This window comes from Schistocerca piceifrons, chromosome 3, assembly GCF_021461385.2.
Source record: "Schistocerca piceifrons isolate TAMUIC-IGC-003096 chromosome 3, iqSchPice1.1, whole genome shotgun sequence".
Lineage (NCBI taxonomy): Eukaryota > Metazoa > Arthropoda > Insecta > Orthoptera > Acrididae > Schistocerca > Schistocerca piceifrons.
This window is the reverse complement of record NC_060140.1, coordinates 758,751,501-758,772,677: the sequence shown is the minus strand read 5'-3', so window position 1 is coordinate 758,772,677 and position 21,177 is coordinate 758,751,501. Positions and strand designations below refer to the sequence as shown.

The following is a 21,177-nucleotide window of genomic DNA, read 5'->3' as shown; positions in this document are numbered from 1 at the left end:
TGGAATGTACTGTGTCTTGGAAAGAGATTATTGGATACACACAAATTAAAAATAAAAACAAGTTTAGTTGAATTAGGTCAAATGATGCTGAGGGAATTCAGTGAGGAAATAACACACAGAAAATATAAACAAGTTTCGCTATTTAGGCAGCAGATTTACCATGGCAGAAGTAAAGAGGATATAAAAGACGCACTGAAAATAGCAAGAAAAGCTTTTCTAAAAAGCAGGCATCGAGTCATTGACAGGCACATAAACAATACTGAGAACTTTTCCAGCTTACCATATTTTCTGAGAAAGATATAAATGTTAACACTGAATGTAAATTTAAGTGTTAGGAAGTCTCTTTCCAAAAGTAATGGTTTGGAGTCTGGCCTTACAGAAGTAAAATAATAACAGTAAGCAGTAGAGATAAGAAGAGAAGGGTAGCTGTTGAAATGTTGCATTACAGAGAAATGCTGAAGAGTGTATGTGTAGAATGAGAAACTGATGAAGTACTAAACTAAATTGGAGTGAAGAAACTTTATGTTACTATTTGACTAAAATAAAGGATTAGTTGATAGGACACACGCTGTAGCTCCAAGGAATTATTATTTTGGCATTAGAAAGAAGTGTAGGGGGTAGAAATTGTAGAGGCAGACTATAATAATAATAATGTAGTGTGAGCAGCTTGTTGCAAATCTTTCAATTAGACGTCAACTTCGGTGCCTTGTGTGTCGCTAACCCACACTAGTAATACAAACAGGCAAAGGGCCTACAGTTTAACATTGAATCCAAACCATGTGTTGTTCCTGATGAATCTTCACATCATTGAGAGTTGAAAGCTAGAAAGACAGGCTGAAAAATTTCCATAATCTGACTGAGATTCAGTCACGTGACCTCACATACATTGATCAGGTGGGTTTTTTTTTTTTTTTTTTTTTTTTTTTTTTTTTTTTTTTTTTTTTTTTTTTTTTTTTTTTTTTTTTTTTTTACAATGAAAAATTCTCTCTGGAATCAAGCCCTAGGCTGTGGCTAACTGTTTTTCCATCATCTCACTTTTGCTTGTTGGATACTAGTCTGACATGGTGTGTAGGAAAGTCTCCATACAGTTTCATGGAGATGTACTGGAAAGTTGAAGATTGGATTGTGTGTATGATGAGCTCTTGGGTGGCTTAAATGGTAGCATGTTTCCATGAAAGACGAACAAGAGACAAGTGTTATCCCTCACAATGTCAATTTGCTATGAATGTTCAACAATGAACACAATACCCAAATAAATCCCCATTCACAGGAACATGAGTTGGTGCTCAGAATTAAGTGATGCTAGTAGATTATGTGATTAATTAAGTTTGTGTCATTCCTCCAAGTCATTGTTGAAGAATAACCTAGTGTTTCAACAAGCAAAGCCTTAATATTAACTTCCTCTCTTCTTGGCTGCATGTTAATTGTGATAAGTTCACCATTAGTAATTCTTAAACTCTCACAATACCAATGAGGGTGCAGGGAAGGCAGGGTGGGTGGTGTACCTTGTGCCCACCTTTTGAAAATTGTAATCTAGTCTGGTAATTTATATTTTAAAATTCTAAAAAAAGAAAGATATATTGTTTTTAATGATTTCTTATAAATTTTTCAGTAAACCTTAATCTAAAAATGTAAGTGTTACTAGTGAATGTGACTTTTTGCAACAAATGTCACACACATATTTTCAGTGACAGGGCCTTCTTACACATCTAAAAAAAAGTTTTGTTGTGAATGAAAATCAATGACAGTTATTGAAAGTTGTATTTTTTTGAAGTTTTTGTGGTGGTCATACAGTACCTCTCCACTCAGTGTAAACATCTTCTATATATATTTGTTCCGGGGGGAGGTGTTTCTGTTTTTGGTATAACACATTATGGAAAATGTGAGGGTATTGCTGTGGTTAATAAATGTTTTTTTTTCTTTCCAGCATGTTATCTGTTTAGAATCTCTTATTAACATGTATCATTATTATTAATTTTTTACAGTTTCAATCATCTTGACTCAAGTACATGGAACATAGATATGCAGGAACTGGAATATAACCCCTCCAAAAAAGATCTTACTGATGCTAAAATACACCATTTGCTGGCAGAAGAATTATGCAAACCTTACAGAAGGGTAAATTCTAGTTTTTACATGACTTATGCGTATGATGTTTTAAGAAAATTGTTCTTATTTACATTCTTATTGATGCTGAATAAAATTATATGCCTGTCAGTTTCCTCTCAGTAACCCAAAAGATATCCACAAAAACTAACACAAATGACATACCAAGAGAAAAAACACTGAATTTTAATCACACAAAGGAACATCTTGACTTAAGAAATAAATGAAGCATGGTGCACCATTCACAAATCATGAAAGAAATTATGGAACGGCACAATGAATATGAATTACACTTTGTCTGTTATTCATAGATTTTGAGAAAGTTTTGATTTGATTTCAACAAAATATGTGTTGACAGCCCCTGAAAAACTGGGGATTGATCAACCTACAGTGGGAGGAGGAAGTATAATGAACAAGATACTAAAAATCCTGACTGGTAGGGTCTAAGTGTGGAGGCGAGAGAGCATTTAAAAGTCACTTTTTTATGTTTTACTTGAGTAACTTAAAAATCATGACTTCTAGCAAAAATCTTTCCCAGTATGAAATTAAACTAAATTAAATCTCCTACAAAAAAGGCCCTATTCATTTTTTCTCTAGGACTAATAGTTTCAACATTGCAGCAGATGGAAAAAATTAAGATTATTATGGCATAAAATTAGTGTTTAGTGTTAAATTAAGTGGGTTGAAAACAAATATGAAATGTGTTTACCTTGCCTAAGTTCAGTAGAGCCATATTAAGGGATAAATTGTGTCCTGGGGGTGTAACAGGATGGAAGGTATGGGGGTGGAGAGTAGAGGTGCGAGGGAAGGAGGTCATTGGATTGTGGTCGAGCCCTTCCCTACTTCATAGGACTGCAAACCGAAGAGAAGGAGGCCATTCCCCATGTTATCTATCGTACTACACCAGCAGAAGCTGTTATGGGGTGTTTCATAAAGTTATACAGACACTCAGCAGCACCCCTTATAAGATACCAGCACTGCATTATGCAGACATTGTGACGCTCACCTTCTTTATTTCTTCATTGATAGTCCTCGGTGTCAACATACTGCATTGTTATACTGGCTGCAAAATAGGGGATGGAAGTTCAACACTGCCTAATGTAAATAATGTAGCCGGCAGTTGCACAGTTGTGTTTCACAGTTCTTTACTTTCATTGTTCACAACCCTCCAATATTACACAGTTATATGGCCAGTTAACTATTGATGAATTTTGATTAGCCTCATTAATAAGTTACAGGCAAATATTAGCATACTGCTACCAAAGGTTGCTTTTGAACATCTATGAGCAGTAAAAACCTAACCGCACAGTTCCCAGTTCTTGCAGAATAATATGGTATGTGTGACACTACTTCTCAAATGAAATGAACAGACACTGTCACTGTTAAAACACTGCCTATTTGTGTTACACCAATTCCACTGTAAAGTTATGCATTACTGTTATTCTAACTGATACAGACTTTCCGTCTGAAAATTGGCTGTGGACTGGCTGTCTTGGGACCAGAAATTGGGCCATTATAAATCCTCACAATAATAGGTACTGAAACTATACATTGTTCAATGTTTAAGTTACGGAAATTACAATTAAAACATAACTCATTCAATTAACTGAATATATAAAAAAATCCTTATTTTTAATAGTTTCTTCTACCACAAAGATTAGGCCAAATTATTTGTTTAAATAATAAAATTGACAGATTTAGTTATACAAACAATACTTTTGACCAACTCGGTAATTATTTTGGAATTAAATAAGATCTGGCTTTGCTAATATGTTTTTTAATAGAGCCAAATAAATACTTTACGAATCCTAGTAGTTCCTCTTCTAAATGTTTATAATTACTACAGAATTTATATTTGTTTGTAAGTCAACAATAGAATTCAGGTCATGAAACAATTACTGATTTCACCCTACAACAAAATATATTAACAAGTATACTGATGTCTCTTTTTCTTGTTTCTTGATCCCGCCTTCTTGAGATATCTTGTGAAGAGTCTAGATAAAAGTTTAGTAGTGGCATGGGACAATCTGTTGTGGGTGAATTCATTTCCGACTAATAATCTGTCCAGTTAACGCAAAATATGATGTATGATAGAAGTGTTCAGATAAACCTTATTACACTTTCACAAGATTTTAATAATTCCACATGGTACAGTTTATCCTAGAATTGGAACCTGATTGCTCTGTTTTAATGAAGTAATGCCCGTTCAGTTATATTGGCATTTATTACTGGTTCTGATGTGAACTGCTGCTTGGCAGTGTTGGTGAGTATTCAAAATCTACTTGCAATTAATGTTCATTTATCAATAAGAATAGTGTTTGTCAATGAACTGCAATATCGATGAAGCTACTCAGCAGTTGGTTATTTAACTTTTGAAACCGCTGGTTTATTGGCATTCCTGGAAAAGAACACTCTTATACTCTCATTTTCCCAACAAATTCCGTGTAAGAGTTTGTATGTGTAATGGGACTTAGTGTGTCGCAAATCATTCTAATGAATGAATTGATTTGCATTACAGTATTGCTAAGCAACATGATCAGAAAGGTGATATGTGTCCTAATTAAAACAGAACCTCGATATTTTGAATAAATTTTTGGTTAGTTTTTATCAAACATCAGTATTTGTCTCAAAAAGTAATTTCAAGCTTCGTGCATTAAGTCCAAGCATGTTTGCAATTATTATATGTGATTTACTCGAAAGCTCAATCACATGCAACCGTGTAAAGTGTTTCAAATCAAGTGCACAGCTTTCAATTTTCCCTGATAGGCTAAATAACTTTTTGTAATAATGTGATGTGTCTATCTCACTTAAAGTCTAAATGAAACTGGATTTGTGTCTATTCAGCTCAAAATCACAAAATAAAATTCACTGCACAGGTCAGCGAACTGTACATGCACACTTTTAGCACTCTAAGTGGTAACTCGTCTAAGAGTAAAAGCCGCACATAAATTCACTCTTTTTACATGCGTACAAAAATCAAAACACCTTTATATTAAACAGATAAATTATGGCATACAATTACTAACTAAACATTTCCTATTCTAAATAAACTTCAAGGACTTGTATTTCATAATCAATAAAATTTTATCCCATGAAAGAAACTATTAATCTGCTAAAATGGATTCAGATTACTGTCAACTCATGTCTGGATGTGATGATGTCACGAATTGATACTTGCTTGGACTGAATGACATACCTGTACTGAAAAATACCCTCAGTGAGTAATTTATGACTTTTATAACAAATTTGGTACCCCTTGCATCGCTACACTAGGAATAGTCCAAATAAATTAGGAAATTGATTACATACACAAAACTAAGTACAAAATTATATCTGGTGCCATATTTCTTAAGACTGAGGGCCAACCTTTCTCTTTTATGAAAATGCAGATTATACTCTTGTATGCTAATGGTAACTAGGAAAAAATGAATTTAAGGAGGCAGATGGCAAAACAAGAGAGGAAGTAAAAAGATACCAGCTTGCTTTGTCACAACATGCCCAGGGCAAGTTTACTTTACACAAAGCGCATTATGACACTACATGGACTACAGATAAGAGTTACTGATAACACCAATGCAAGGGATGCAAATGGTCAGAATCCACGTAAACCTCTGCAGGTTGTTCTACACTGCTAGATGAGAAACTGATTCTTGTCATCCCATACAGTAGCTGCGGCATTCTTCTGAGAAAGGCTACTTCCCTCACCCCAAGTGCTGATTGCTTTTCATTTTGCAGACAGACTATACCTCCCCAGCATTTCCTCTCTAGTTCCCTTATGTGAACAGACAAAATAACTTATCTGAGTTTGTGTTTATACATGGTATTTCAGCACAGTGGTTACAAACTTTCAGGAGAGGTAGAGTACCCTAGACAATGGAAAATCACATAGCAGTGTATGGTCAAAATTCTTTCCTTGTGCAGAAATGGTGACACTTAACACAAGAAAGGAAGGGTATGAGCAGAGTGAGAAAACATGTTTATTGTGCTTAGTGCAGCAGAAACCAAGAAATAAGAAAAAAACAGGAATCGATTATCATCAAAGAAGGTGTTCATAATTACAACCTCTAACCATGATGCAGGCATTATATCTGTGGTGCACAGAAGGCCTGATGTTCTCCATGTGCCAAAGATGTACCAATGTAGCTTAACCTTGTACCCAGAAATATTTTTGCCGGAAGCAGTGATTAAAGTTATTCAAGAAAAACATAAAAAAGGGAGCTTTAAATGCCCTCTCACTTCCATGCTCACTCCCAGTCATTCAAGATTTTTGGTATGTTTGTGACAGTCCACCTTCTTTATTTCTTCATTTGTTGTCCTTGGTGTCAACATACAGGCTGAAAAAATAGGGGGTGGAAGTGCAGGACTGTCTACTGTAAATGATGTAACTGACAGGTACACATTTGCGTTTTACAGTTGTTTACTTCCACTTTTCACAGTCCCCCATATACACACTTAATGTGGCCAGTGAACTATTGTTTAACTTTCGATAAGCCTCATTAACAATTTTCAGGTAAACATCCACATTCTGCTACAGTAATTTACTATTGAATATCTATGTGCAGTAAAAACATAACCACATAATTGACAGTTATTTCAGAATAATCAGGTACATATGGAACAGACACTGTCATTGTTTTAACACACAGCCTAATTGTGTTACACTTATTTCACAGTTATGCTGATGCATTGTTGTTGTTCTAACCAACATAGGTTTCTTGTCTGAAACTCAGCTGTGGACTGACTGTCTCGTGACCAAAAATGGGCCCTTATATATCCTCGCAATAATAGGTGCTGAAACTACACATTGTTCTAAGTTAAATTTACAGAAATTACGATAAAAACTTAACTCATTCAATTAGCTGAATACATCGAAAAATTCCGTCTTTTTAACAGTTTCTTCTACTACAAGAGTGAGGCCGAGTTATTTGTTTAAATGATGAAATTAACAGATATCATTATGCAATCAATACTTTTGACAAAACTGTTCATTACATTGGAATTAATGAAGTCCTTGTTTTGCTAACATGTTTTTGAAAAGAGCGAACTAGATATTTTAAGATTACTAGTATTTTGCCTTCCAAATGTTTATAATTAGCACAGAATTTATATTTGTTTATATATCAACAATATAATTTAAGTTATGAAACAATCACTAATTTCACTATATAATGAAAGTATTGACTAGGAATAGTCAAAATAAATTATAAAATCAATTACATACATAAAACTAAGTGCAAAATTAGATCCGGTGTTATATTCTTTAAAACTGAGGGCCAACTTTTCTCTTTTATGGAAAGGCAGATTATACTCATGTATGTTAATGGTAATTAATTCAAAAAATGAATTTTAAGGGGGCAGATGACAAAACATTAGAGGAAGTAAAAACATCCCCGCTTGCTTCATCACATCACCCCTCATTGCATTGACCAGGTAGATATTCCAAATAGCTAACCGGGCAATTCAGTGACCACAAATGACCCCAAAAATGTACACACACAAAAAAATATTACATACGAAATCTTATAACTAGAGTACATTTGTATTTTCAAATTTATACTTACATGAACTGGTCATATGAAAATCCCCATACAAAATATTTACATTTTGTATTGTACAATTGTGCAAAATATTCACAAGTTATATGTTTAACAAAAAATTAGGCATCTTCATCATAAGTTATCTCCTTTTTGGGTAAGCGAAGATTACATCTAAAGATACATATCATTTTATACAAGTCCTGTATTATCTAACAAAATAAATCCTCATGGGTTGCAAAAAACTAAATAATTATACTCCGCATTGCAGACCATCCTTTTTTTTCATAAAATTTCACTTGCTCAATGTTTAGCATTTTTCACAAGCAGTTTCACACTTTTAATAAACTTTTTCACATTTTCTCACCAAGTTGTCCAACCCTTCAATGAGTCCAAGAGGCAGTTAGTAAGGAAATGCACTGCTCTCAGTTACCTTGGAGATGGTCCTCCCTCCACAACAGTACATCAAAATATCAGACTAAATATCCTACTTTACTATACTTATTTTTACTTCTAACGTAAGTCTAAAAAATGTTTCACACCAAAATTGATAGTCATTACTTCATAAATAGATACCTTACATAGTTCTCAAAACATTACAATAATTAACACAAAAATTGACTATAGCATGAAAGGTGGTGACTAGAAAAAATTTTAAAATCAAGTGCACATTACACTACAAAACATTAAGCCATAACTGTCTGAAACTCATTAAACTTGAAAGACTTCTGTTTCTTTCCCATATGCAAAATAGCAAAAACTCATGATGTACAGTAGCATAGATTTGCTAATCATTATGTTATGAAAAAAGGACAGTCACCATCACTTAACTTCTATTCAACTCAAAAAATTAAGGGGATGAAATTGTACCAAACCATTGTCCCACTTCTCTACTCAATCCTGAGTACTACTCTCATTCTACCCGAAAATTAAATCCTCACACAATGTTACCAAACAGTTGACTTGTCAGAATATTCACCTCAGCCTAGCACCACAGTTGTCAGTTAATCAGCAAAATTAATTTTCATTGTTCCAGCATTACTACTTTAAGCTCATAATTCCTCAGAACACAAATACAAGTTTTCAGATAACCTATAGATCCAACAATGCAGCATTCTATGACTTGTACCTCACTAAAATATTGCTCTTTCTGTGAAGCTGTCATTCCCAGCTGCAGTGTCATGAATTGCACAATATAACAGTACCCCATGTTGCCAAGTTCAAAATTAGATTATCGATACATATACATCACATTTGTTTGTATACAGTGATCTTTGTGAATTTTCTTGCTGTAGCGACTGGCCGCGCACGGAAAACTCCAACTTATTACGATCAGGAATGTTTATTAAGGTTTGTATAATTACACAGAACACAAGAAAAACAATGCAGAAAACTCACAACATGCACATCATAACCTCAGTCCATGAGACCCTACCAAAGAAACAACGAGTCCCCTACATCTGTTTACTCTGCACTTCGTAGGTGGCCGTTAGTTACTGGCGGTCGCTGGTCGCCACAGAGCAACCCCCCACCCCCCTCCCCCTTGGGAGTGCAGAGCACTGTGGTAAGGATGTGGGTGTCGTGCTGTGGGATGCTCGCTGGTTGATAGAGCATATCCAAAGAGTCCATGCTATTGGTGCAGGGAGAACTAGTTGTGGTATAGTCTACGATCCAGTGGGGGGGACGGACTGGTCAACCTGCTCGCGTGAACTGGACTGGCATGGAAATTGTTGGTGTTGCAGTACAGGTGGAGAGGGGCATTTGAATCTTGAGCATCCCATGAGTGCTGAACGTTGCAACTATGCCAGCCTTTTCCACCCTGTTTGAGATGGGGACTGTGCCCGGGATGGTGATATGTGACGTGGGAGTGGACTCCCATGAAGTGTCTCCTATGCAGATGACAAAGAGGGATCCCTCATGGAGCTGCAAGGAAAGCTCATCGCGTGGGCACTCAGAAGCATTGATCAAGATGCAAATTTCATCGACAGTGGACATAGGGGACACTAGGGGAGGTGGTGGGGAAAATAACATAGTTCAGGAGAAACACTGGAACACTCTGTGGTGGCACTGGGGGCCACCACTTTTGATGGGGTAATGTTACATGCAACATGTGGTTTGGCCTGAGGTTGTGGATTGTCACATGCAGTTCCTGAGTGAATTGAGGGTAGAGTATCATCACACAACAACCGAGCTTTCCACAGGTGTAGGCTCAGTGCACATATGATCCTGGTTGGGCGCAGGGGAGTGGGCGGTCTATATGAGATCGGAGTCGTCACCTGACGGAGGAACACTTGACTCAAGAGGGTGTGGTACAGATTCCTCATTTGCCCAGGCTGGTTTCACGCGTTGAAGGGAAACTGTCTGACGAGAATTTCCATAGTATTGTGCATGCCAGCCACTACTTGATGTGGGCTGGAGTAAGGTGGCTGTAGTGCCAGTTTGACTGTGTCGTCCCGTAACATAATGAACTCGCAAGAGTACAGTGCCGAATGCAGAAATACCCAAGGATGGGTGTGCGGCCCTGGAGGGGCCATGCGGATTGCAGCATGTGTGTCCGGACATGCTCAACTAGAGCAGGGAGGTCAGACAGGTCTACGATTGCTTCATCGTTGACAAACTCTTCGGGGAGAACTAGGATCTTGCCATACGAGAGCTTCGCAAGCGAAGCTTGGAGATCTGTCTTGTAAGCCATGCATATTCCTAACATAACCCAGGGAAGGGTGTCGGACCACTCACCGCTGTGGCACATGAGGACTGCTTTCAGAGTCCTATGCCACCGCTCGACCAGTCCATTGCTCTGTGGATGGTAAGCCATAGTGTGGAATCTATCCACTCCACAGAGTACACAGAGTTTGTTAAACAGCAGGGATTCAAACTGCTTTCCCTGGTTGATGGTGATGGAGGTAGGGCAGCCAAATCGAGCTATCCAGGAGGACACGAATTCGTGTGCTGCAGAATCTGCTATGATGTCCTGCAGGGTATTGCCTCCACCCAACGTGTAATGCAGTTGATGACAGACAGGATATACCTGAAACCATCAGACATGGGTAACGGTCGTATGAGGTCCAGATGCGCATGCCAAAAGTGGCCTTTTGGGATGTCAAATTTATGTAGATGGGGTTGTGTGTGCCTGTTGACTTCGCTGTGCTAGCACTGTAAACAAGCTCGAGACCAAGTACGACAATCCCTCTTCACACCTGGCCACACAAGGTGTTCTGTAACAAGGCGCATCATAGCCTTAGCACCAGGATGTGGAAGGCTATGTAATGCAGTGAATACTTGACAACACAGCCCAGGGGGAGCAATAGGTCGGGTGGTGCCCATGGACGTATCGCATCACAGTGGCCTGACCGAGTCCAATAGGTTGCAGGAAACGATCTGGAGGGAAGTATCTGGGTCCTGTCAGAGGTTGTGCAATTCAGTATCATTGCCCTATAAGCAGGCTAATTCATCGAAATTAATGGGGGACGAAATTGCAGTGATACGTGATAGGTAGTTGGCCACCACATTTTCTGAACCTCGGATGTAACAGATGTCTGTCGTGTATTGGCAAATTAAGTCCATCTGCTGACACCTAAGTGGGGGAGGTCAACAGCGGGGGTCTTTGAAAGCTCTCACCATGTTGTCAGACCACTGTACTCGGCAATTGCCCGAGGTTTATTTCCCGGTCGATGCATCAGTCAAAGGGGCTTGAATTGTTGCTGTCTTTGGTAGATTACGACAGTGGAAATTGATAGTTCCTAAAAACTGGTGTAATTCACAGAATGACACTGGGAGAGGTAGATCACGAATGCAGTCAACCCACTCCTGAAGGAGGCGTATACCTTCCAAGGAGATGGTGTACCCCAGAAAAGTGACAGCGATGCAGCGGAGTTGTGACTTGTCGTTATTGTTCTCAACTCCATTACGTGTCAATAAGTACTGTACCGTGGCCAGGTGGAGTTCACGTTCTCTGTGAGAGCAGGAGAAAATAAGTATGTCGTCAAGGTATGTGTAACAATATGTGCAGTTAAACAAAGTGAGTCTATAAAATGTTGCCAAGTTTGGGCCGCATTTTTGAGACCATAAGGCATGTAACAAAATTGGTAGAGGCCAAAAGGTGTGACAAACGCTGTCTTTGGTATGTCACTCTGTGCCATGGGTATCTGTAAATATGTCTTGTGGCAGTCCAAGACACTGAAGATGCGTACTCCCCTAAGTACTTGCATGAAGTCTTGTATATGCAGTATCGGATAATTGTCTAATACAGTCCGCGTGTTGAGACAGTGATAGTCGCTGCGGTGGCGCACTGTGCCATCCTTTTTGGGGACTAAATGTATGGGTGAAAATCACTTACTGTGCGATTGGTGAACAATATCTGCCTGCAGAAGTTCATCCACTGCGGCCTTAGCGAGGCGTAGTTTATGTGGCGGCAGTCAGCACTCTTTATGACGCATTTGTGGCCCGTCTGTTGTGAGAACTTTGTGTGTTGTGCCATTCATGAAAGCGTTCAGATGGGCAGGCAAACTTGCTAGGGGGCCATCGCAAATGGGAATCGGTTGCATGTGAGAGTCACTAACCTGATGTGGCGGGGATGCTGTCCGTTGTCCGTGTGGCCAATGACAAAGTTCTGTGAGAAGCGTCTCCGGTGTCTGGGGGCGGCAGTGTCAAAGTTCCATGTGGTGCATTGGCGGTGTTGGGGGGTGGCAACATTGACAGGCATTGTACGAGGCATTGTGCCTCTGCGAGGGCTTGTGTAACTGACTATATGGCGCAGTTCAGCTGAGCGTTGAGAGCACGGAGATCATCGACTGCAGAGCGCTCGGACTGAAGCTGGGCAATGGAAATTGCGAGGCTGTCCACCAGTGAAGAGCACTCGATGAGAGCCATGTCAAAATCCTCAGGAAGCTGAGTGGGAAGGGGGGGGGGGGGGGGGGGGGGAGAGGCGTCTGAACACACAATGTGAGTGGACAACAAGGCATTGTGCAAGAATGTGACCGACTGGAGGTTGACAGTCCAAAAGAAAAGGAAGTCGATGTCTAATACTGGGTCTTCTATGTCAGCCACATAGAAGGACCAAGCGAAATGTTTGCCAGGCATGAGTTCAATAGGTAACTCTGCAAAACTGTCAACACGGAGTGGCAATTTATTTGCTGCTCAAAGGAACAGTTTGTCCGGGGTCGTATCCTTTGCGGTAAATGTGGGAGGTATGACACTAACATCTGCTCTGGTATCGATGAGAAAATACCGGCCCGAACCTAAATCCAAGGCGTACAGACGTCCTCTTGAAGTGGGGGACCTGACAGAAATCAACGTGTGTGGGCACCCTTACATGTATTCATGAGCTGTGGCACCTACTGCGGCCTGTGTGCGGTTGTTTGGAATGCATAGGGCAGGCAGCAGTTGCAAGCAGCGTCCCTGTAAGTGGAGTGAAACCAGCGTATGTGCAAGTCAGCTGTATTTGCCCACCAGCCGAAGTGTCAGGTGAGGGGTGTGCGGGGCGTGCAGGCGCTAGCCCAGTTGGGATGGGGAGAGGCTGGTGCCAGGCTGCTTACGATACCCGGTCTTGGCTGCTAGATGGCTTCTGTTCCGTGTGCTGTCCGTGATACACACGTGCCCGGCCTCTACTGCCCAATGGTGGAAGTTCATTTACAGGATTACCAGCCTCCGCAATATTAAGCACTGTGTTGTGCAGAGGGAGGTGGCGGTGCTCAATAATGGCACGTGCCTGGTCTCCCAGTCATAGTTTATCCTCAAGTGATACTGCGGTATGTGGGATTAAATGTAATTGTAGTTCTTGTGGCAGCTTCACCAGCCACAATGCCCAGAGCGCTAAGTTCGGCAAGATCTCGGTACTGACCAGCACATGCAAGCGTCGTCACAGCTGTGAGGGGGGGTTTCTGTCACCTAAAGTCTTGTCATAAATAATGTTGTAAATCATATTGGTTGGTGGACGAGAAAAGCGTTTGATGAGTAATGTACAGACAGAGGCATATTTGCTGCTCTTGGGTGGGTTCAGCAACAAGTCACTGATGAGATCACGGAGGTCATGCGCTAGACACACAAAGCGAGTGCTGTCATCCGCAATACCATGTATGTCCAACATGTTTTCCACCAAGGTAAACCACGTCACTGGGTTGTCTGGCTGTAATGCCGGCAGCTGTGGAAGATGGCCAGGGACCAGTGCTTGCAGGGGTGTAGGACAGGCACAAATCGTATGGGGATTCTGCACAGTGTTCACTGATGCAAACTGTGCCTCAGTGGTGGACGATGTGTTGTGTTGAATGTCCATTAGCTGTGGAGGTGAGATGTAATATCCAGTCCTTGTAGGCGAGAAATCTGTATGGCCACTTGACGAGCATGGCGCGGCAGGCATGGAAGGATCAACGGCCAGTGCAGACAAAATCTCGAGTAGAGGCGTGAAATCACGATTGAGTGCTGAGTGACAGAGCAGAACCACGGCAGGTGCATAGCCCGAGGTGTGCGTGAGGTGGCAGGACAGGTACGCATATCCATGGCACAGCACGGTTGACGCGAGTATCCCTTCGACCGGCATGGAGGGGGACACATTAAACGGAAGGCCACTCTGAGGAGGCAGCAGCCATGCATGTGGACCCCAAAACTGGTTAGCTGCATTGTCTATGTTGTGCAGTAGAAATTCAGGTGAGGGGTCTCTGTGATCTTGTGCTGGAGGGGCATTCTGTAGAACATAGAATGCCATAGAAAGTGACCGTGCCGATGTGTACAGTGCCCAGTGTTGTGTGCTGGCAGAGGTTAGGATTTTTCTGGCCGGTTGAAGCAAACACCAGAGATACGAACATTCCTGGTGTATTTGTAGCACATGGAGTAAAGTGCTCCACTTCACAGTCAAAAGTCCAATCTGCAGTCACGGTGTCCTGCACTGCCGGAAAAACTCGAGGTTGCGACGTTATCTATTGACGCGAAACCAGTGGTACACAGTGAGCAAATGCAATGTACTTTCACGACTCAGGGTCACCAATGTGGGTTTTCTGGCTATTGTGACTGGCTGCGCACAGAAAACTCCAACTTACTATGATCAGCCACTTTTTTAAGGTTCGTATAATCACACAAAACACAAGAAAAACAATACAGAAAACTCACAACATGCACATCGAAACCACAGTCCACAAGACCCTACCAAAGAAATGAGTCCCCAAAGACTGTTTGCTCTGCACTTCGTAGGGGGCAGTTACTGGCAGTTGATGGTTGCCACATCTCTTTCATTACTCAATCATGTCTGTCAGCTCCATTATTTTACCTACATTTCTTACCTCGATAGTTAGTGCAGTGCATTCTCAAAAAGTATCCCTACTGCGGAGACAGGCTCCCTAACCATTAAGACCGTATCATTATTCATGATTTTATTATTTCAGTATTGTTTCATTATCTAATAAATAAACACCTGCTCTGCTTATCTAATGCAAAATTGATTCTACAGAAAAACACCTCACAGTAACAGATCCTTTTGCTAAGGCAGACTTAACTCTCATTATCGATCACACAAAATTATCAATTAGAAAAACTATTACTTCACTGTATGCCATCAAATTGTTTAAGATTCTAGCCTGAAGGGCAATATACATACAAACCTTGCTTACTCTTGCCTCACACATTACTCCAGGAAACTATGTTTACAGTTGTAATTCCTTAATGTTAGAAAAGGCAGTACTATGACATAATTCTATGGGTAGGTAGTTACCTCAATATACTGACTGCTCTGAATGCAAACACTTCTATTATTGTTGTTGAGGTCTTCAGTCCAAAGAATGGTTTGATGCAGCTCTCCATGCTACTCTATCCTGTGCAAGCTTCTTCATCTCCCAATACTTACTGCAACCCACATCCTTCTGAATCTGCTTAGTGTATTCATCTCTTGGTCTCCCTCTACGATTTTTACCCTCCACACTGCCCTCCAATACTAAATTGGTGATCCCTTGATACCTCAGAACATGTCTTTCCAACTGATCCCTTCTTCTAGTCAAGTTGTGCCACAAATTTCTCTTCTCCCCAATTCTATTCAATACCTCCTCATTAGTTATGTTATCTACCCATGTAACCTTCAGCATTCTTCTGTAGCACCACATTTTGAAAGGTTCTATTCTCTTCTTGTCTAAACTATTTATCGTCCACGTTTCACTTCCATACATGGCTACACTCCATACAAATACTTTCAGAAGCGACTTCCTGACACTTAATATAATAACACAGTTAATATCAAGATCTAATATTCAATATGGTTTTTGCCGCATATTGCCTCTGCTGCTGCTCCAATGAGCTGATTACTTCAGATGTTTATTATCCTCCACATATGCTGACAGCTTTTATTTTCAGTTTACCTTACCTCTTTGTTTGTCATAAATTCTTTTACCATGTTACCAATTTATTTTCTTCCATCCTCTTATGATTCTATTTCTTATAATTAACACAAAACACACACACACACACACACACACACACACACACTGGATAAAACTTTCTCTAAAATATTTCTACACTTAAGTATCCTACTGTACAGAATCACCTGAAAGTTGAAGATAGAATGTTTGTGATTCACTTATAAACTATAGATATAATAGGAGAAGAGTTTGACTGTAGCTGGAAACATAGAAATAGCGACAGACAGCTGGGGTAAGCATTATCGCCACATAATGAATCCAGCACAAAATGTTGAACCCCTTAATTTCCTTTTTAATTTCTTTCTTCAGTTCATCTTTTAAGTTAACCAAGTCAGTTCTAATGCCATCAGTCTTCTTTTCCTGATAATGTCTTTTTTCATACTGCTTTCCATACTATTCAAACTACTCAGAATTTGCCTTAACATTGCTTCCAATTTTCTGTCTGCCATAACCTGTTGGCCTGGCTGACTCCTGTTGCTAGATTCCTCTTCCTTAACCTTAATGATTTCATCTGCTTCAATACTGTTTTCGTCCATTTCGCTCACATCACCACACAATGTAGATGATGGTTTTATCATCTCATCTACAATAGGAGATTCATGTATGATTTATAAGCACTATCGTCTACAGAACCTGTCTCCTGTTGTCCCTTGTCTCCCATCGCACTGTCTTGTTCATTAAGGTGACTCAGTATGTATCACTTAATACAGAACAGCTTTTGCTATGAAATTACCTTACACTCATTCACTCTTTTTCTGCTGCTCTGCTGCTGCTCTTGCAGTTGTTATCTGGATGTGCACAGCTGCAGAAAGTTGTAATTCTCTCTCTCTCTCTCTCTCTCTCTCTCTCTCTCTCTCACACGCACACACACACACACACACACACAAATATAGAACCAAACAAAGTAATGCAGACAATTAGTTGTAGCTCATTCTTGTGAAAGATTTTGTGAAAATTATTAACTTTTTCCTTTTTTGATTGTTTCAGCATCGCCGACTTAGCTATAGCAGGCATGCAGTTAATGACCGTGATCTATCTACTCAAGTCAATTATCGTATGCATATGAACATACGTCGCATGGTTGGTGAGAGAAAGCATCACCATAAGAGGAGCAAACGACTGGGAAAGGTAATTTTCATGTTGCATTGATCATCATTCTTTTTGTGTTATATGTGGCACAGGTTCTCTAAAATTTTTCTCTCTAGTAAAAATATAAAGAAGGTAGTTGGTGTCATATAAGGATCACAGTACACTGGAACAGTAGTAGTAACTAACAAAATATTTTGAACTTGAATGAATATAAACAGAGTTCAAATACCAGTCCAACTCTCTTCATTAAATTTTTTGTGGTTATTTTAAGTTCTAGTTTATTTCCTTCAAAAAGGAGTGGCCCAACCGGTCCTTCCTACTCTATGTCTATCATTGGCTTAGTGTCCACCCCTGGTAGCTGAGTGGTCAGCGCGACAGAATGTTAATCCTAAGGGCCCAGGTTCGATTCCTGGCTGTGTCAGAGATTTTTTCCAGTTAGGGACTGGGTGTTGTGTTGTCCTAATCATCATCATCATCATCATCATTTCATCCCCATCGACACGCAAGTTGCCAAATTGGTGTAAAATCGAAAGACTTGCACCCGGTGAATGGTCTACCCAACAGGAGGCCCTAGTCACAAAACACAACATTATCATAGTAGGCAGAATGGTAGTCACCATACATTAACAAAAAAATGTGTTAATCTGAGCAGTGATATGACACTAGATTTGAGAAGAACTAGGTTTATATACCATTCTAGCAGTCCTCATTTTTGTTTTTCTGTGTCATTCATCATTCAACAAAATGCCAAGGTGTCATCACATCTCCATATTGATTCCTTACTTTGTTTTTGTGTAAGTCTGTATTGAAATGACTCTCCATGAAAATTAAATCCTAACAAAAATATGCTAAGGGACCAGATACTTCATATCATTCATTTTATTGTATTAAATTCAAAATGTAACATATGGATTGCAAAAATAGGTGTTCGTCAACAGTTTTCTTAATGCATGCAATCCTTACATAATAATGATCAATGAAAATACTAACAAAGAGATAGAGGGGCTGGCCAGTACTTACCTCAGCTCAGTACAGCCGACAGATACACAAAAAACAGAACCGAAAATTTACGTTCCTAGCTTTCGGAACAAATGTTCCTTCATCAGGGAGGAGAGAGGGGAAAGGAAGGGAAGAAGGGAAAGTAGATTCAGTTACTCACAACCCAGGTTATGAAGCAACAGGGAGAGGAAAACTGGGAGGGTAGCAAGGATGGAGGCATGGTTGTCAGAGGGAAGCCAAAGATATTCTACTGTAAGTACTGTGCCAGCTTCAAACCAAAGAGGATGCATACAGAAGTAAAGAGGTATATAGTATAAAGATAAACACAACTATGTAGGATGAAAAGATGCGTGAATGGCTAAAGAGGAAAGGGAAAGAGGAGAAGACTGAAGAGTAAATGGGAGTGAGGTTGTTTAACGTAGGTTCAGTCCAGGGGGATGGCGGGATGAAAGGATGTGTTGGAGTGCAAGTTCCCATCTCCACAGTTCAGAGGGACTTGTGTAGGGTGGGAGAAGCCAAATGGCACATACAGTGTAGCAGGTTCCTAGGTCCCTAGAATTATGCTGGAGGGCATGCTCCGCTACTGGGTATTGGACATCTCCTAGGCGGGCAGTTCGTCTGTGTCCGTTCATGTGCTCAGCCAGTTTAGTTGTTGTCATACCGATGTAAAAGTCTGTGCAGTGCAGGCATGTCAGTTGATAAATGACATGTGTAGTTTCACACGTGGCCCTGCCTTGAATTGTGTATGTTTTACCAGTAGCGGGACTGGAAATGTTTAGGGAAAGGGGTACAGTTCACAAAAGTCACCCAGAATGCCAGGTCAGGGGAGACTTACCAGCTGGGGTGAGAAGAAAAGACTGATTGTTGGGGACTGCACCAGATGAGATTTGAAAACCTGAGAGCTTAAAGGTTGGAGATATAGTAATATGCAAGACAGAGATTACTACTAAAACATAGTGCATGATTTAATAAGAGTGAAAAACTAAATTGTATGTAACAGAGGCGGGAGGGGGTAAGGCGATAAATAGACAGGTCAGAAAATGAAAGATATAGAAAACAAAAATGGAGTTACAGGAGGTGTAGTTACTGTGAAGAAATGCTGATACAGAAGGAATTAATGTAAATTAAGGCCAGGTGGGTGGCGCGAACCAGGGTCATGTTGTAGTGGCAGTTCCCAACTTCGGAATTCTGAGATCCTGGTGTCTGGGGGAAGAATCCCGATGGCGCTTGTGATGAAACAGGCACCGAGGTTGTGACTGTCATGTTGAACAGCATGTGTCACCTGTATACACCCTTTGCCTATGCCCATTCATCCTGACCGCTAACTGGGTGGTAGACATGCTGATGTAAATGGTCGAACAGTGTTTACATAACAGCTGGTATATGACATGTGTCGCTTCTCATGTGGCTCTCCCTTTGATAGCATATATTTTGCCAGTTACAGGGCTGGAATAGGTTATGGCAGAAGGGTGCATAGGGCAAGTCTTGCAGTGGGGATAGTCACAGGGGTTGGGGCCATAGGGTAGGGAGATGGGTGCAGAAGCAGCATAGGATCTGACAAGGGTATTGTGGAGATTGGAATGGCAACAAAAAGCTATTCTAGGTGTGGTGGGCAAAATCTCAGACTGAATGGATCTCATTTCTGTACATGGTTTTAGGAAGTCATGGCCAGCTCCCCAAACAGTCACACCATCAATCACCACTCCTATCCTACAAGAGATTGGCCAACCTCCTTAACATTCCACAGCCTTCACCACTGCCTTCCAGACCAGTAAAAAATCATAATCACTAGAACCAATCACAACAGTCCAGTGTTTTCACCTTCTTGTCCAAAGCTTCACCCCCCCCCCCCCCCCCCCCCCCCGAGTTATCTGTATTGTCCAAGGTCTCACTTTTAACCCTAAACCTGAATTTAACCATGCTGCTTTGGTGAAGGACCTAGTTTCCTTTACACATAATGTCAACTGGATATCACTTTGCAACCCAATCCCAAAACCTTTCCAGCAGCAAACCTGATACTAAACCCTGTCTTGAACTGTTCCAGCCATGATCCTAACTTGGTCCACCATCAGTACCTCAGAATCGTCCCTTATAAGCATTCCAAGGATTCCTCACATCCAGCATAGCTTCACAACCTTCCCTCAGGTCCCTACACCTATGTAGTGAGAAATGATCATCATAATGAAATAAGAGAAATCAGAGCTCAAACGTGCCATTCAAGAGTGGAATGGTAGAGAAGTAGTATGAAAATGGTTCGATGAACCCTCTGCCAGGCACTTAAGTGTGAACTGCAAAGTAACATTGTAGGTGTAGATGTAGACCCTAATCTCTGCAGAACCCCAGGATCTACATTCCCTAAAAGCCGATGACTCCATCATTACCCTCACAGCAGACAAAGCATCTACCACTGTGTTACTTGACCAGGAGGAGCATGTTAGTGAAGGTCTACACCAGCTGTCTGACACCTCTCCTTATAGCGTGTGTCATCAAGATACCATCCCTGTGATTCAAACTGACCTGCAGTTGCTCCTAAAAACTCAGGCCCCTCACAAGGACTTACAGCACGATCCATAGAACTTCTTTCCCCACCCAAACCATGCAGCCCCACCTTTCACCTTCTTCCTAAGATCCACAAACCCAATCATCCTGGCCGTCCTATAGTTGCTGGCTGCAAAGCACCCATGAAACGTATATCTGCCTTAACTGATCAACACCTGCAACCCATAGTGCAAAGACTTACCTCCCATATTAGAGGTACTAACCATTTTATAGATCATCTGGTATCTGTACCCATCTCACTGCCACCACACACTTTGCTCGAACCACTGATGCCATCTTCCACTCTACCAGCATCCCCCAATGTACGTGGTCTGTCTGCTGCTGAACATTTCCTCACTCATCTGATCCCAAACCCATTACTTCCTTCTTGCTCACCTTAATCAACTTTATACTTACTAACAATTACTTCACCTTTGGAGGAGCAGACATACAAACAGATCAGGGACTACAACCATGGGAACCAGGATGGCTCCTTCCTGTGCCAACCTTTTCAT

General features: G+C 40.7%; 1 protein-coding gene across 1 annotated transcript in view; it reads left to right on the top strand.

The window, feature by feature from the left end:
- The window catches only part of LOC124789035 (sodium/hydrogen exchanger 3), a 627,528-nt gene that overhangs the window by 504,647 nt on the left and 101,704 nt on the right, over nt 1–21,177 (top strand). The window contains exons 8-9 of the mRNA XM_047256324.1: nt 1,986–2,118; nt 17,024–17,164. Of these exons, the coding sequence (XP_047112280.1) occupies nt 1,986–2,118; nt 17,024–17,164 (274 nt within the window). The remainder of the gene's footprint in view (nt 1–1,985; nt 2,119–17,023; nt 17,165–21,177) is intronic.